This window comes from Scleropages formosus, chromosome 16 (genome assembly GCF_900964775.1).
Source record: "Scleropages formosus chromosome 16, fSclFor1.1, whole genome shotgun sequence".
Lineage (NCBI taxonomy): Eukaryota > Metazoa > Chordata > Actinopteri > Osteoglossiformes > Osteoglossidae > Scleropages > Scleropages formosus.
In genome coordinates, this window is record NC_041821.1 from 11,548,124 (window position 1) to 11,566,742 (window position 18,619).

An 18,619-nucleotide genomic window follows, 5' to 3' on the forward strand; every position below is an offset into this window, starting at 1 on the left:
ATCGAGCAAACAGGTCTGTGGATGATGCAGTCAATATGGGACTGCACTACATCCTGCAACATCTGGACAAACCAGGGACTTATGTGAGGATCCTGTTTGTGGACTTCAGCTTGGCCTTCAACACCATCATCCCACACCTCCTTCTGTCCAAATTAACCCAACTCTCTGTGCCCACCTCCATCTCTCGGTGGATCACCAACTTCCTGACGGAAAGGCAGCAGCTAGTGAGGCTGGGAAAATTCTCATCCAAGACTTGCACGATCAGTACTGGCACCCCCCAGGAATGTGTGCTCTCCCCACTGCTCTTCTCCCTGTACACCAACAAGTGCACTGCAAAAGACTCCTCTGTCAAGCTCCTGAAGTTCGCAGATGACACCACACTCATCGGCCTCATCCAGGATGGCGACGAGTCTGCTTACAGACAGCAGGCTAAAGAGCTGGCTGCCTGGTGCAGTCATAACAACCTGGAGCTGAACACGCTCAAAATGGTTGAGATGATTGTGGACTTTAGGAGAAACACTTCAGCACTATCCCCACTCACCATCATGAACAGCACTGTGGCAACAGTGGAGTCATTCAGGTTCCTGGGCACCACCATCTCACGGGACCTGAAGTGGGAGTTCCACACAGACTCCATTGTGAAGAAGGCCCAGCAGAGATTGTACTTCCTTCGTCATCTGAGGAAGTTCAATCTGCCACAGAGGCTGCTGATGCAATTCTACTCTGCAGTCATCCAGTCTGTCCTCTGCACTTCTATAACTGTCTGGTTCTGTTCAGCTACGAAATCAGACCTCAGAAGATTACAGTGGATAGTCCGGATGGCTGAAGGAATCATCGGCACACCCCTCTCACTCTCCAAGAATTGTACTCGTCCAGAGTGAGAAAAATGGCTGGCAAAATCATCCTAGCCCCTTCGCACCCAGGCCACTTCCTCTTTGAAACTTTGCCATCTGGCTGGCGCTACAGGGCAGTGAGCACCAGGACAGCCAGGAAGAGGAAAAGTTTCTTTCCTCAGGCAATCTACCTCATGAACAGTTAAATGCCCGCTAGGGAGTAAACTGGTGCAATAAACAATGCTATTTATATTTATATTTATTTTTCACATCATATCTCTTATTTACTTTCCCTTGCATTGTATATCACATACCTGTACAAACATATAATGGCTAGTGTCTATTTTGTATATTGTGTACTTTATACTCTATATATTTTTTTTTTATCTTTTATTAGCCCACTCTACTTTTATTATAGGGGGCGCAGTGGCGCAGTGGGTTGGACCAGGTCCTGCTCTCCAGTGGGTCTGGGGTTCGAGCCCCGCTTGGGGTGCCTTGCGATGGACTGGCGTCCCGTCCTGGATGTGTCCCCTTCCCTTCTGGCCTTACGCCCTGTGTTGCCGGGTAGGCTCCGGTTCCCCACGACCCCGTATGGGACAAGCGGTTCTGAAAGTGTGTGTGTGTGTGTGTGTGTGTGTGTGTGTGTGTACTTTTATTATCTGTGTCTTGTTACTGTCATTCTGTCTGTGCTGTGAAAATTCCTGTCACCAAGACGAATTCCTTGTATGTGTAAACATACTTGGCAATAAAGCTCATTCATTCATTCATTCATTCATTCATTCATTCAAAAGTTACACATTGTCTAAGCCCAGCAGTACTCAGAATATGTCTAAGAAAAACACACTCTGAGCCTCACTACAGGAGAGGTATGGCAGAGTTCTCTCCTTAAATGCCCGTTGCCAGAGATAGTTCATGTTTCACCTCTCAGGGGACAGTGTAGAGCAGCGACACTGGCAACAGAAAGATGTACAAATGATTAACTGAGTAAAGTATGGGAGGGGCTGAGGACTGACTACTCTTTAGGGTTTCAACCCGTTCTCGTCAATTAGCAAAGTTCTAGGTGGCACCTAAGTATCGTTCAGAAATAAGCCATTGATAAACAGCAGCAAATCATTATGTAAACGCTTGATCATCTTTACTGTGGGACTTCAGCCTCATTCTAATTAATTTTTAGGCAATCCAAAAATACCCGAGGCAAATCTAGCGCCTATTTTGCAATCAATTTTAATTTGTCAAATTTATGGTCTTAATTTAAAGGATGGGTAGAACTATCTTTATGCAAACCAACACAATCAGTCCAGCAGGACCCCAGACATAAACGCTGGCAAGAAGTCTAATCAGAGAAAATCACCAATGTGCTGTATTCAAATTGACTTTGGAGGGGGTAGGGGAAGATAATGACATGAATCTTATGTAATAAAACTTCAATATTATTACATAGCCTTTTAGGTTTACTTTTTATTATTACAACCCATTTTAAGGTTTGATGAGGCCCTTTACTGAAATGCTGTGGTCGATACCATTTCGTGTACGTGTTTAAGGACTGCAGGTGTGGGCTGATCCTAAGGGAGTATAAAGGCAATAAATAGGCCGAGCTCCTGGAGAAAACCTTATCAAATTCCGTCCAATTGTCGGCTGCTGTGCAGAAATCGGCCACAGAGCACTCTCACAGGGGCTGTTGCTTCTCCGCCACATTCTGCCAGCAGTCCTCGCTCCCCCCTTCCGCTTGTACAAGGGGCATGGGGAGTTTCCGCTTTCTTCTTGCCAGCGATGACTCTTCACGCAAACCAAATGGACGCTGGCAGGACACCAGTGACAGCACAACTCTAGTCTAATGGTGAGCCAGAAAAGAAGCAGTGAAACAGAGTTCATGGATCATCAGTAGCGTACTCTGATGACTGAAAAAGATTTATTTTGCCATGTAGGTTTCCCTACTCATCTTTGTCTTTGCAACAGATCAACTGAAAGCTTACAAAGGTACACTGCAAGCACATTTTAATTGTTAACAAGGAATCAAAAAGTGCTATTAATTATTGTTTCAGTTTTTCAAACTGAACCATTAACATTGTAACATTTCTTTACAACAATCTATAGCCTGGCTTCCTTGTAAACCCTACCAGGATTTCGTAATTAACCAAACAATTAATTTGTTATTAAAATTACCTTGATGATGGTTATAGGAGCGTGCCATCAAGTTTATTGGTTAATCGCTCCTGGTTATTTTCAGAACCTATAGTACTTCCCAGGCAGATACCAGTCATCCATCACAAGTAGATGACTCAAATGAGTTTGAGGGGAGGGGGAGTAAGAGTGTTTCCATATTTGCATTACAGAGGTATTTCCATATTGGCAAATGAGAGGCCCTTTCACCCCAAATATATTTTCTTCATAACCCTGGACAAATCTATAAACTGTAATGGATTTTGCTAAAAGGGAACATATGGGGGCATATATTCACTTAACAAGGTCATTTATAGTCATCTACATCCATGCTACAGCCAAATGGATCAAAATCCAATGCAAGGGAATTACAGGAGTAAAGCTCATACTGCACTTCACATGAGTGCTGATCTCTACATATTTTAGAAGCACACGGGCTACTTTTAAAATAGGAAATCAACAATTGATTTATCAGTCAGAGTGACACACTACATTCCACAAACCAGGAAATAAACAGAAAATAACATGCTTTAGCTGGATTTCACTACTAGATTGAAAAGGTGAAAGAAAATACCGGGCTTGTTCTTTTTCAGTGACGCTCATGGATTTATGTCGTTTTACTGATCTAAATATGTGAAAAGCTTTGCCTTAGTTGAATATTATATCAGGCTATAAAAAAACATCAGTATAACTGAAGACAAAAAAAAAAAAAAAAAAACATTGGTATTCATAAAACATTTATTCTTTGACATACAGAAAGAACCATACATTTGATAATGCCCATCCTCGCAATTTCTCTGTTTCATCTATCAAGTAAACTGGGACCAGCTCAAAAGTTACATATTTTACTAGAACCAGAAAAAGTAAAAGAAATTGGAAATGAAAGTGTTTTCAGTTACTGATCATTCAGAAAATTTACTTCAAAAAGATGCTTGAAAGGTTATTACAGTGTCAGTAATACCCTGAATATAGTACAAAAACACAGTGAGATAAGAAAAAATGAATTCTCTATGTTTCACTGCAAGTGGCCTCTTAAGCTGTAGCTTAACATAAAACTTTATACATTACTGTACTGGAAGTGTTGAAATGCACGTTTACTATTGTTTTTGGTAAAATCGTAGTAAGTTTGTCAGCCATCACAAAGCAAATGTACTATAAATATCTCGTTGAGAATTTGGTTTTTTGAAAACTGTGCCAGTTAGTTTGGTGGCACGGATGACAGAAATATCACCTAGTCAACCATCCCATCAAAGCATTATGAACAAGATGTTCAATCGGTTGAATGGTACGGAAGCTAAATGAAAGCCAGCTAAGCACCTTGGAAACTCAGCTGAATGCTGCCAATGCCAATATTAATGGTAAACTGAAGAAATTTTCTAACTCCATGCTGGCCTTGGAAATTAAACTCACCGAGTTAACTGCTCACATGAGCAGCACTGAAACTCGCTGTGTCCAGGCTGAATACAGGATCTCCAAATTTTTCCCGAATGCTTTGATTAAACTATATTTTATGGTACATGTGGTTCTGGTTGTGTGGAACGAATGGTCCGGCAACAGCACCAAACCTGAAGCACAGTTGCACCCATGGGACTACTTATGTCATGGGGTGCTTAGTCTCTGGTGGACAGATTGGGAACGTGTAGATGAGTTTCTTTGGTTTGAGGCCTCACAGGTAAACCAACGGCGCAACACTGATGACTCATTAGCATAACGCATAGCCTGCAGAGTATCATTTGCATGCTAAATACAGTAAGGATCCACAGACCTTGACAAAAGAGGAAGTTTCCCCTACAGGGGGCTCATATGGCTGTCAGAGATGTGACAGGCTACCCTCCCAGGTTGGAAAGCAAACAGAAGGCTTGCTTGTTAGAAATATTTCATAATTAACCTGCCATATGCCTTACATTCACAAGCAGGAAGGTCAGCTTGCTAAAAGAGATCATTTCTAATATCATGGGTCAGTCATAAGAAAGTTTATGAATATTTAAATTTTTATAGATTAGTAAATCTAGGAAATTATCATTAGAAAAAAATATTCCTGCTGCTGATGAAACTTGGTATCTGTTGGACATTTTTATAACTGAGTGGTTATTAAATAGCAGCGATATGGTTTGAAACATGACCACTTCACAAGTCTACTGTTCATTCCTATAGCTGAGACTCACATATCTATGTTAGAAGATTACGATGGCATTAGTTTAGCTGGTTATACAAATTAAGGTGAGTATAAGATTTAGATAATATGTTTGGTATTGTTCATTTTAATGCCCACAAACAACAGGAAACACACATACACACACACACACACACACACACACACACACACACACTTGCCCCATACGGGGTCGCAGGCAGCTGGAGCCTAACCTGGCAACTTGGGACGTAAGGCTGGAGGGAGAGGGGATACACCCAGGACAGGACACCAGTCCATCGCAAGGCGCCCCAAGCAGGACTCGAACCCCAGACCCACCACATAGCAGAAACCGGTGCAACCCACTGTGCCACTGTGCCACCGCGCCCCCCCCAACAGGAAACAACAATTTCATATTTAAAAAATATTGGTTTGATACTGTCAGCATCGCTTTCTACCTATCTTGACTTGTGTACAGAGTTTGTCACTTTCCAACTTATTTGGAGCATGTTTCTTTCCGGACCTTTCCTAGAGAATACAGCGCGCGCGCACACACACACACACACACACACACACACACACACACACACACACACACACACACACACACACAAGCAGGAACAACAACTACAGTATAGTCTTACCTCACCAAGAAAGAAACAGTGCTTGGTGCACCACATTTGCTCAAATGCAACAGAAAAAATGTGATAAATTATTGACTAGGCCTGCGAGCAGATTAAGCTTCAGAGATGGGAGATTATTCACAGTTCAAATGGCACAAAGTGAAAGTGACATCTTGTTCCACCGTGGCCCTAATGGATTAGGATTACATCATGCCCCGAATAAAGCGAAGAGTTCTTCCGAAAGTTATGCTGCAGATGAAGTCGGATATCCCGCCGGCCTGCCGGAGAGGCTTTGCCTAAGCCTCTTTTCATGTCCGACAGTGCTTCCTTACGTCGTTCTCAGCTGACATATCGGCAACAGAAAACGGGGGATTGTGTAGCAGAAGCTCCAGTGCATTTTGAACGCTGATGTTTGAACATACTAGTGGGAAAAGTCCCTTATTTGATCAAATGTTTTTGAAGTTTCATTTGCTTCTTAAAACAGTAAAGTGTGGTCCCAATAAGGTTAAAGGATATTTGGATTCTGATTAGTGGCAGAATAAATAACTAAAACAACAACAGCAAAATATAAATGCACATACAAGGAAATAGAGCAAAGTAGAAAAATTTAGCAAAATACCAAAATAACTACTCCCGGACTGCTTATGTCCACCAATCATTTTAAATCAAAAGTTGTTTTTCCCTAATTACCACCACTCTTGCAAACAGTTGAAGAGACCCTCTAGAGGGGACACCATTACATGAATTAGGAGTGACCCCGAAGTACCCGCTTAATCTACTAGAAAATTACTTAAATTTGGCAATATACAAGCAACTGCATTAGTGCCCCTGGATACCAGGGCTTAGAGTAATGAACACACATTCAGAACCAAAGGTTCCCAAGCCTGAATGCATTTCACCAATGGCCTCCCGCAAACTGCAATTATCAGACTGAGATTATGTGATGAGCTGTTAATTCGGTGACATTAAACTGTGATGCGACAGCCTCACAACCATGAACTGAGCTGAAGGGCTTGAGAAGATCCTGGAAATGCAGTACTGTAGACGTAATCTACCATCACGCTGGAATGCTTAATTATAAACTAAATAATTTACTAGCGTGAGCAAAGGTGTATGTTAACATGTTTTTGACTCATGGAATTGAGTGACAAGGATGGTGTTCAATTCAATTCAACAGACGTCTACAGCCGCTTGTCCCAAGTGGGGTCGCGGCAAGCCGGAGCGAACCCGGCAACAGAGGGCACAAGACCGAAGAGGAGGGGACACACCTTAGACGAGATACCAGTCTGACGCAAGACCTAACGTCCCAATCAGAGTCACAGCCAGCCAGAGCCTACCTGGCAACACAGGGCACAAGGCCGAATGGGGAGAGGACACACCTTGGACAAGACGTCAGTCTGTTGCAAGGCACCCCAAGCAGGACTCAAACCCCAGACCCACCACATAGCAGGCACTTGCCAAACCTGCCACACCACCACACACCCCCTAATTCAGTTGAATACAGTACAAACAAGGTACAAAAGTTGTGATTTGAAATCATATCACAGACTGATTTATATTCTATAAACAACCAAGACAAAAGTTCCAAAAACTTACATTTAAAAATGTTTTTCTTCAAAGCAACGCACGATGTTAAGTTATCCTTAACTAGTACCCATTTACAGGGTAGAGTAATTTTTACTGGAGCAGTTTAGGATAAGTAGTTTGTTCAAGGGTATAACAGCAAAAGGTGAAATTTGAACCAGTAACCATCAGATGAAAAGGCAGCACCTTTAATCATCATGCTCTCAGGTGCTCCCAATTCCCATGTAAACAATTAACAATTAAATTTAAAAGCACTGGACATGACATTTTGTTGTAAACCAAATACCAGCAAGAATGTGATACATCACCCCTCCACCCAAAAAATGGGCCCTGGAACAACTTACATTTTTTTCATTTAGCTGATGCTTTTCTCTAAAGCAACTTACAATGTTGAGGTCCTTACAATTATTTACCCATTTATACAGCTGACTAATGTTACTGGAACAATTAAAGGTAACTACCGTGCTCAAGTAGGGGGGCGCGGTGGGTTGGACCGGGTCCTGTTCTCTGGTGGGTCTGAGGTTCGAGTCCTGCTTGGGGTGCTTTGCAACAGACTGGCATCCTGTCCTGGGTGTGTCCCCTCCCCTTCCAGCCTTATGCCCTGTGTTGCTGGGTTAGCCTCTGGCTCCCTGTGACCCCAAATGGGACAAGTGGTTCAGAAAGTGTGTGTGTGTGTGTATATATACCTTGCTCAAGAGTACTATAGCCAGAGCTGGGGATCAAACCTGCAACCTTTGGGTGCAAAGCTCTAACCCCTAAACTACCAGCTGTCCCACCGGCAGTATATCTGACTTGTCTCCTACTTTCTACTGGACACTGCAACAAATATTCATCTCCCTAATAGTGAGGGACATGTTTGGCTTAGCATAAAGCCAGTTCTTAGTACTAAATCTCATACATTACAGTACCAAGAACATTCTGCCAGATTTATGGGCTCTATTAATTACACTAGTAAAACACAGCACGATTTACTCTGAGATATCAATTTAAACATCAACAGCTAACACAATACACAAAAATTATAAACGTAACTCCTGTTGTTTAGAGTGATAATTTATTTCCTTTTGTGAGTGGAAAAATATTTTATCTCCACTGAGGACTCAGGGTGGCACTCAAGTGAATAAGGGCATGATAATAAAACACTTTACAGTGGAAACCAACCAGATTTCCAGGAAGATCTAAGACACTGGTTGTCTGTTTACTAATAAATTGCCAGTCGATGTACACAGGGATCCTTCTGTGATAAATTCTGACAAAAGCAAGAGTGTGTTCTGATCAATGCTGAAAATGCCAAATGTTTAGTGTACAAGTGAAGTTCAGATAATGTGGATTTAATAAACCTTGATGATTTATGCTACCACTCATAATGCCTTAGACAATACAAGGTCTTAAGACATTGTGGTAGTAACTTTATATATTATACAGTATATGGACGGCACGGTGACACAGCAAGTAGCACTGCTGTATCACAGTGCCTGGGTGGTGTGAGAGGATGTGGGTTTGAGCCCCGCTCAGTCTGTGTGGAGCTTGCATGTTCTCCCCGTGTCTGTGTGGGTTTCCTCCGGGTGCTCCGGTTTCCCCCCACAGTCCAAAGACATGCTGTTCAGGTTCACCCATAGTGTGTGTGACAGAGAGGGTGCTCCACTGATGTATGGATGAGTGACCCATTGTAAGTAGTGTATCTAGCAGTATAAGTCACTGCGGTGAATAAGGTGTGTGGGCTGGTAACAACACTACATAGAGCTCATTGGAAGTCGCTTTGGAGAAAAGTGTCCGCTGAGTAAATAAATATATAGAGCATTATAGGTACATGTGTAAACATAGTTTCATAGCTATTCTTTACGCATTTCTGCAGTTTTAATGTTCCCCAAGAAAGCAAGTATGACACACAGTACATTTGCCAAAGTAATCAAAAAAAGAAATTCAAAAAATCCTCTCAACTTAAACACATCATTATTTTTCTTCTCTCAAGGAGCTTTTGGAGTTGTAAGATAAGAAAGTGGTCTAAGATTAAGGGAACTAATATTCATGGCTGGTCCCTTTCAACTATAAATGATACAGTTAAGATTAAGGGAATTTGATTTTTTGGCAGCTCCCTGTCTTTCACCTGGATCCCATCCTCTAAGATTACATCTGGTGATATCACAAGTGCTGCATAGGCACACTGTGTCTTGATAATTCCATAGCAACATCCAATTCCACCCCTGCTTCCACTGTATTTGAGCAAGAAAATCCACATTTTTTCCTTTCTAAGAGAGCAGCATTAGTTGAGATTTCGACATGTTATTTATACTGCGTAAGATGTTTCTGAAACATAAAGTATTCCAAAAAGATATGGCACAGTTGCTACAAATATGTACTATAGTTAAAAATACAACTTAAATGACAACTTTGTAAGAAGCAAAAGACTTTTATTAAAGCTCAGTTTTGTGACCATTGTCTGGACCAAATTTTTAAAAATCAATTTAGAAGACACAGAAGCAAATTAAGGGGTTAGAACCCTTTTCTTTTAAAGTAATTTAATGGCAGTGTTCATATATGTGGTGAAAATATATGTACATATATTTCAATAAGAAATGGCTACAAATGATGTGTGAGCAATTCTAGTTCTTGCCACTATCTAATTGCACATTTCAGACTACCCACAAGCTAAGCCTTGTCTAGACACCATCACCCAAGGGTATGCGGAAATAAAATGTTCTGCCATTCCATTTCACTTCCCAGGAGCAATCATAGTGTTTGCATCCTTATAAATCAAGATGAAATAATAGCACGCTTATTTATGTCATTCTGTCAAGTGAGGCCTTTCTATGTAGAGTCAGCCAGCTGCCAAATGGAAGCCCAACTCAAATCTGTAATAGACTTAATGAATGTGAGAATGTGTCTTCTAGTGTGGTTGACCATCGTATACTGGGTAAAACAACTGGGTTATTAACGTTGCTGTTTATGGAGGGTTCAGTTAGGTTGTGTTGCACAGTCATCAGCTCTCATGACTTTTTAGATCAGACAGCAACAAACACAACAATCATACTGATGGTTATCACAAATGCCACTGTCGCCGTCATCATCATGATCATAATCATCATAACCGTCATCTTCATTGTCATCATTATGTCAGCAGCTCATTTGGCTGCAATGTACTGCATACCTGGAGCAGCAGCAGAGGACTGACCTGACTTCTGCCCCTAATTTCTTGCTGTCAATCACAAAATGTGATTACGGCTGTAAAGCTAATCAGCTACCAACCCACGTTGGTAAGGGTGGACTGCAACTGACAGTGGGCGCATTATTACATATAAACATGGTGATACTGAGAGATTCCATCAGACAGTCTCCGTATGCTGTTTTTTTTTCCCCTGGCAGTAATACTTTCCTGCCTGTTTATTGTTCAGATAGATCCTTTATACATGGACAGAGGGAACAACAGTCTGAGAATACCCGCAGCATATTGGACAGCATTTTTTCTTTAGATTTTTTTAAGGACACTACAGTCGAGTTGCACTTCTAAATAAATATTCTGACTGCAGCAAATTGAGTTAAAATTTATGGTCTGACAAACTGAAGTAAAGGTTTGACGTTTTTATGATTGTACTACTCCGCACGTCAATACATTTAAAAAAAAAAGCAGACTTCCTGAAACAAATGCAAGGAGATGACATGCAGAAACTACACAAAGAAACTCTCAAATAAACAACCTTTCACTCACATTTCAGTCAAACTGACTGTATCCATTACTCAGCTGGTAAGGCCCAGGCCCCATTTGCTGGGTTCAGTGAATTATCTCAACGGAAGCTGACCTCTCTTTAAAAGAAATTTAATCTCTGGGTGACTAAGGGGTATTCAGGCCATGTGGGATAAGCGCACGGCTGCTTTTTCCAATTCCACTGAGTAGATTCCCCAATATAAGGCAGACGTCGGGGTGACAAGGCATGTGACTGATCCACCCTCTGCCAGTTGGGTAAAGAGTGCAGAGGAACTTTTCTTCTTCATTTACATGATAAAACAGAGGATCTTATTGCTCCAGTGTGAAGATGGAATTTTTACTCAATGGAAATCAAATCTATGTGCTGTGACCCTGTGTTGTAAACACCGGCATAAATAATGGCACATCTATTCTCAGGTTAGCAGATGACTCAAAAGATAGAGTGACAGAGGGATCACATGAAAAAATGTTTTTCTTGTAAACAATATATAAATAGCAGTTTACAGTAAGTTCAGTCTTTCCTCTGTGCCTCTGTATTTGTTTATGAGTGTGTGTGAGAGAGATAAAGGGAGAGATAGAGACAAGGAGGGGTGTGAATGTTGAAGTTCTCTAATTTAAGAAATCGCAGTGTCAAAAAACTTTGCAAAGTCCTCTGTCTGCATTTTTACGAATGAAAGATAACAGAATCTTTAACACCAATATAAAATGAAGCCTCGTGAGAGGAAAAACCAAGAGCAGAAAGGATAGAAAGTGTATGAATAGAAGAATTTGGCTTACCTGTTGGTCAAGACAGGTTGGAAAGGAACACAGACAAGCGTAATTATGCTTTGTTTTCTGGTAAGGGGAGGGAAAACCTACCACGTAAAACAGTGAGTTTCGTGGAAGCACTGATCTCCCCAACACTGTTGGAGGCCACACATTCATATACGGCTTCATCACGCGGGGTACGAAGCGGCTGAATTCTCAACACAGACCCAGATCCGTCATCAAACTCTATCACCTGCAGGTGCGAGAGACAAGATATGTTAAAAGAGTTTTTTTGTTCACATTTTTTGACGACTCTTGTCTGGCAATGACATCATGCTCTATCTTCATCCTTTGTTCACCCTTTTGAGGATAATTTAAATGTCTGAGAAGTCAGTCAGAGAAAAATACATTTATAACTAAATGACTTGCATGCTACAAACTGTAATTTTCAGGACTGGAAGAAGAGTTTCCGTGCAGCCCACATATCAGATCCAAAGTGACTGATGGATTACTTCCTACTTGAAGTCGCAAATGGATGTGCAAAGGCGTACATAAATTCTTTGTCCTGTGTATGCATAGTGACTCTGGAAAAACAGTAAAGGACATTTTCCTATGACACCTTAATAGCTACTTAAGTGTAGGGTCCCTGTACTTGCTGATAGAGATGATATATGATTCCTTTTCAGGAAATTGCAATGGTGATACTAATGTCTATTACTAAATATGACAAGGTTATAAGACTTGCCAGTGGACGTATTGTATTGAATAACCAGCGAGGGAATTTGGATGCTTTTTTGGGTATATACGTAAATGTTTATTCTAAAGAGAATATCTTATTCATGAAGGTAATATCAGTTTCTCTGAGCTGAACTAGTTTCAGTTTGTAAGGAACCACTATATTTAAAATATGTATATTAATGAATCTTCAAAACACTGGCCAGTTCCTCAAATATGACTAAGTAAACTTTAATTAAGCACTATGTGTGCTGAAGTATTAGGGGAGAATGCAAGGAACTACATAACCTAATTAACTTGAAGACTTGAAGGTTACTTCAGTTAAGTAGGGCCAGAAATGAATGTACATACTGTTAAATTTACGTACACTTCCTTCTCTTTTTGAAAATAAGTTCTCCTATTCAACATCTTAATTAAAAGTAAACATTTTTTGAACCATTTCCTGAAATCATAGCAGAATTATTCAGATTGTAATGCCAGTGATGCTTATGCAAATCATTGCCTTTAATTGACACTTAAAGGCAAGGGTTGAACATGTCAATGGAACAAAAACATGCACAAACATTTGAATGTTGTTCAATATAGCAAAGGACGTTAACCGTAACATAATGGAAGCACAGAACTGAGTGTATGGGTGACACAAATTGCCAGTACTTCAACAGAGACATGTGTAAATATATATATACACTGTTTGTCAGAGCGTGTTACTCACTGTTTACCAAAATGCCACAGTAATAATTTGGTCAAAGAGTGTTTAAGTACAGAACAGAACTATAAGTAGATGGTCCCTTCTGATGGGGTGGCGTCCAGTGGGGGTGGAGGCTAGGAAGTTGTTTGGATTTCAGACGGTGAGTAGTAAACCTTAATGATAACACTATGTGGAATGCAAAGTGATATTACACATGCGACCTGTCAATTTGACTGTAAACGGGATGTGAGACTGCATGCTGGGAAATCTGTATGAAGATGAAATTCCAGGTTGGGGGACCAGGAGCCTGCCATGCAAAGCATTACAGGAATCATGCTACACACTGCACACACACACACCGGCACAAACGTGATGAACGCCAGTTTGTTCAGTGCCAGCAAAGAAAACTGAAATCCAAGTTTTGCAGCCACTGAGCGGCTTTTGAGTTTAAGCAGAGGAGAGGAAGCCATTTAAATAGCCCAATCGCAAGAAAAACAAAATAAATGAATGGGAATCTTATCAGTGTTTAGCAAAGCTGTGTTATTAATCATGGAAAGCCAGTGTCCAGATAAAAATGAAATATTCACCAAATGACATGCATTTCTAAAGTTTAGAAGACAAACAAGCTCTTGGCCGTTTTCTGCAAAGAGATGACCATTTGTTAACTATGCACAAGCTTTCGTTTAACAGAAGGCAAGGAAATGTCCAATGATGAAATGCATGACAAAGGCAGCGTTTAGAAGAATTGCTAATCTTCCTACAAGATACCGGTCCATTTACTTATTGCAATCATGCAGCGTAATAGGAAAAAGTCCTACAGGAGAGATTACCGGGCCCCAGTATTCTGTAGCAGGACCCAAGCAGGGGAATGACGCTCTATGTGAAGAACCAAAGACCCTTGGGCATTCAAATGTCAAGCATTTTACATCAGAACAATAGACCTAATACCTCAAATCGCTGGTTGGTGACTTTCTTCCCTTTTTTGTTCCACACTATTTTGGGCCGGGGGTCCCCTATGGCTTGGCAGATGAAGGAGGCCACACCCCCCTGAACTCCTGTCTGGTCAGTTGGGGTCCTCAAAAACTTTGGTGGTGCTGAGAAAAAAGAAATGAAGAGAGGTGGTTGTCAGGGCTGCATATAATGAGTCACCAAATTTCACAGTATATTTTCAGCACAGCAGTATAATTCAATTCAATTCAGTTCAATTCAGCTCAATTGTTATGTTCTTAAAAATTTAGCCTCCTCAAAAAGGTTTACTTAATGTGCATAAAATAAAAGTCAAAGATGCATGAAAAACAGGAAACATTACTAGTAACAATATACCCAGCTGTATAGCTTCTGAAGTTTCTTATCATTCTTCGGTGGATGGTTGCATATATTTTAACCCCATTTTGTGGCTCCATAACATTAACAGAGCAGGTATCCACACAAAACAGGCCTCCTCTGAGATCTGCACGACTACCCACATATTCATGGATATGGTTTGTTTGTAACTTCTTGCATTTGTGGAAACCACCATTCATTTTTCTGACACTATGTTCATGTTCCTTTATCTCCACCTGCATCGGGTCGGCTTGCCAAGGCTGTCTGATAGCAAAGACAGCACTGCAGTGAAGGACAGGTAGAGCTTTCCCATCTCTGACAGGAATACCTAACAAAGCATAACATGTTAAGGTAGTGCTCTTTTTAGACAATATTCCTCAGAGGAAGCAAAAATTCTTGCTGTTACTGACAGTGTTCATTGAAAAATACAGTGATTTAGGGTAAAGTGGACCTCAGAGTAAGAGTGCATAAAAAAAGATAATTAACTTAAAGGGCCTAACATTTGGCACCAACCTCTCTGTCCTCTAGTTTAATTGGAAATCCCTTGATGCTATCTGATTTGCTGTTTGGAAAATCTGGCCCTCATTAGCTCAGACATTATGTTCTTTCATTTAAATGAAAAGGAAAACAAAACAAAGCAAACAAAAACTGCAAAAAAAAAAAAAAAAAAAAAAAAAGTCAGCAGGGGACAAGCACTCTGGAAGTTTGCTACCCATGGCAAATGGTGCATACTTTGTGAAATAACTTCCAGGCCCTAATACAACGTCAGCATGTTTGACGATGCAAAACTGCAGCTCAGAACCTATTTCTTGTTTTACTTTAAGAGGAAAATAAAATCTTTATTCAATCACAGGCATCATCTGTGTTGCTTTGTCACCTGTACACACTGCAGAGCACCCATGCAATTTATCAGCTACTCAAATCCCAGTCTTGTCATTCCACCGCAGTTCAGAGAATACCTTTTTTAGTTTTATTTGATCTGAGAAGTCAAAATATTCCAGCATTTGCCTTTTTCTCCCCCATTGCACTTACGTCATGATTTGGGGAGTTCTATTCTGTGGTCCAGTATATCAGACCTCATCCTACATCATTCAGCAAAGTGAAGTCAATTTATAATACTGCCATCGACTCCTGGGGGATTACAATATAAATAAGTAAGTAAGTAAGTAAATAAATAAATAAAAAAAAATGTGGGACTTCCCATACCATAATGCAGAGCAGCAGTTTTCTAAAATTCTTTTAGCTGACTACAGAGCTACAATTAAAGTGCTTTGTATTCGGAAGGAGGGGGGGACCTTATTAAGAAAGAGGACTTGCAAGCGTCTCAGTACAAATGTTGAAAACAGGATATCAGTTGGAAAGATTCCCAGAAACAACAGCTACCCTGCCTGACAAGACCGGAACTATAACCTTGCTCCAAGGTTGTGGCAACGCGATAATGCTGCAGCAACACCATCATAACTCGGCAAGAACAGTGCAGGCATCAAAACCCGCATATACAAACATGGTGGCAGCCTGCCAGCACTATTAACAACAGAATCAACACAAATTTAATTTTATTTTTCTCCACTACAGCATTCTTCATGTTGAAATGTGTGTGCTATAGTGACATTTCTGAGCATATGGCAAAGAGGCAGTGTGTCTGTGGGTGGCCTGATGCTCACTGTGTCTAAAATTAGAAGCATTTGGAATTTGCTATAACAGCAGCGGAAGGATAACAGAAGAATTCAGAGAGGCATGGCTGGGAGACTTTCCCCCATTCAGGGTGTCTTTAGCTTTTTTGTATAGCTACAGTGCAACGAGAAATTCAGTTGAGTTTGGGGGCTGACACACTGTGCTGTATGATCCAAGCCAAACCCTGTTAGATACCGAATGGATGGCAGTGTTTTCTCTTCCGCCTCACATCGTGAAAAGGGCTTACTTTTCCATATAGGATTTATGAAGAATTACTTCCAACAGCGTCACTAGCAACGATGCTCACCAATCCCACAGTAATTCACCAGTCATGAATGTGACATCAAAGATCCTGTCGTCAGTCACGTCACAAAATCTGTACTAATGGCATTCCGGTATTTAAGAAAATCCCTACTTAAAGGCTTAACATCGGACAAGAATGACAAGGCAAAAGAAATTGCTTTTGATTTTTAAAAAAAGAGAGAGAAATCTATGCTTTGCTGGGAGAAAAACAAGGACATGGCGAAAAAACTGTATACGGTACCTAGCAACCCCTCCTTCAGTTGAACACATGCTGCTTTATCAGGGCAAGCTTAATCTACCTGAATTAATACAGGGACTGGCTCAGTTAATCCAGTGTTAAGCCCTTGCCCACAAACAAATGAAAAGTGTAAAGCCAGCGCAAGCTAAAAGGTTAGTGACGTGTGTAGCTCTCTCAGGGACATTATATAACCTTGTCATATTCACTAACTTATGAAAGGAAGTTACGCTCCAAAGCCTCCAAACTGCTCCATTTTCAATTTAACATGGACAGACATGGTATGAATAATTTGGTGGCTGAGAGCTCCAGACGATCTTTAAAATGGGCAGCTTGGGCTTTGAGTGGACGGACTCGGGAAGGAGGCAGAGCGTTGTCTAGGGACAGCATGGAGAATAGTGATGGGCAACCTACTTAAAGTTCTTTTCTCATAAGCCGCAGCATGGTGGTTGGCCACTCTTCAATTCCAAAGGCCTGTTTTTGTTCTTCTGCATGTTTGTTGGGGCAGCATCACGAGATGGGAAACAGAACACTTTCATGAAGTCTGATATCACCTCTTGCCTTTCCCTTCCATCCTCACATATAAAAAATGACTAAAACATACACTTTTATCATCACAGATTTCATAACTTAAATTTGTATGGCCCTCTCAGCCTTTCCTGACCCTTTCAACATTGAGGTCGATCTCTGGGATGAAGCTTTATTGATGACATAACATAAACACAATCAACAAAAGTAAGCAATTTCCCTTAAACACTGATAAATAAACACTACAGAAGCGCCTATTAATTGAATTTTCTAATTAACTCATACTTGATTCTGCTAAGAAAGGATTTAGGATTGTCTTTTAAATGGAGTCTACCTTAATTAGTACAAGAACACATTAATAGATTCTACAAAACAATTATGCACTGGCTGCACCACTACAAAAAATATAATTAAGGGAATTGTATTGCTCTGAAAATCTCTAAGAACTGTGTGGTTTGATATGCATTCATATTTTACAAGTGTATGGAATAAAGACCACTCTACCTACATATATAATCCTGTTGAGTGACATTCAATTTAATACACTTGGAAAGGCCTCATTTCCTCTGAATATTTAACTGGAAAAGCAGGCCCATAATTAATCCTTACACTTCGGTGGCAGTCTGACAAATTTCTCGTTGATTAGGATGGCTGGATAAAAAGAACGTTTAAAGATGCATTAACCTTATTTGTAGTCTTTTAGTTCTCTAAAATATTGACCAATTATCAGACGGGTAGGATGTTTGGACTGATGCCAAAGCTGAAAAACCAGACTGCGGCAGACTCTACATTTCAAAAGGAAGCAACAAAGTCTTGGATGCTTTTAGATAAGGAATGCATTTTCAGTGGATGTTCCAGAAGGTGCCAATCAACATACTACCCGCCACCGTTCTTGTCAGCTCCTGCGTTTGTTATGCACAAAGAACACCTTCTCTGCACCGTGCTCTGCAAGTGCCCACAGCAGCTGTTAATCAATGTTAATTTATTAGAAACATGAGGAGAGGACTAAATCAAATAATGGTTTCCATTAGCTCCCGAAAACAATATTGCATGCCCGTTTCCCTGTTAAAGTGGTTAATCGAGGAATCTGGGGTTTAAACGACCCCTCTTTACCGGGGGTGTCTTGGCATCAGGCAGTATTAATCATGCAGGCTAATAAGTTAACAATGCAGCCTGCCATCTCTAGGATGCCAGAACATGAATCCCCTAACACAAGAGCCAGCTTAACCAGCAGCTCCTCTTCAAAAAACAGTCCAAAAACATAATGCAAAACATATTATGAAAACTGTTTTTTTAAGAGCAGACAAGAGTAACACCTTAAGATGTAAAAAGTAAATTGACAGGATATTATC

The 18,619-nt window shown here is 40.7% G+C and overlaps 1 protein-coding gene across 22 annotated transcripts in view; it reads right to left on the reverse strand.

Moving 5' to 3' along the window:
• ptprdb (protein tyrosine phosphatase receptor type Db) overlaps window positions 1-18,619 on the reverse strand; it is a 281,632-nt gene that overhangs the window by 61,594 nt on the left and 201,419 nt on the right. For all 22 annotated transcript variants that reach the window (XM_029259211.1, XM_018737900.2, XM_029259225.1 and 19 more), the window contains 2 exons: window positions 14,153-14,298; window positions 11,893-12,034 (listed from right to left, as the gene is read on the reverse strand). In XM_029259211.1, the coding sequence (XP_029115044.1) occupies window positions 11,893-12,034; window positions 14,153-14,298 (288 nt within the window). The remainder of the gene's footprint in view (window positions 1-11,892; window positions 12,035-14,152; window positions 14,299-18,619) is intronic.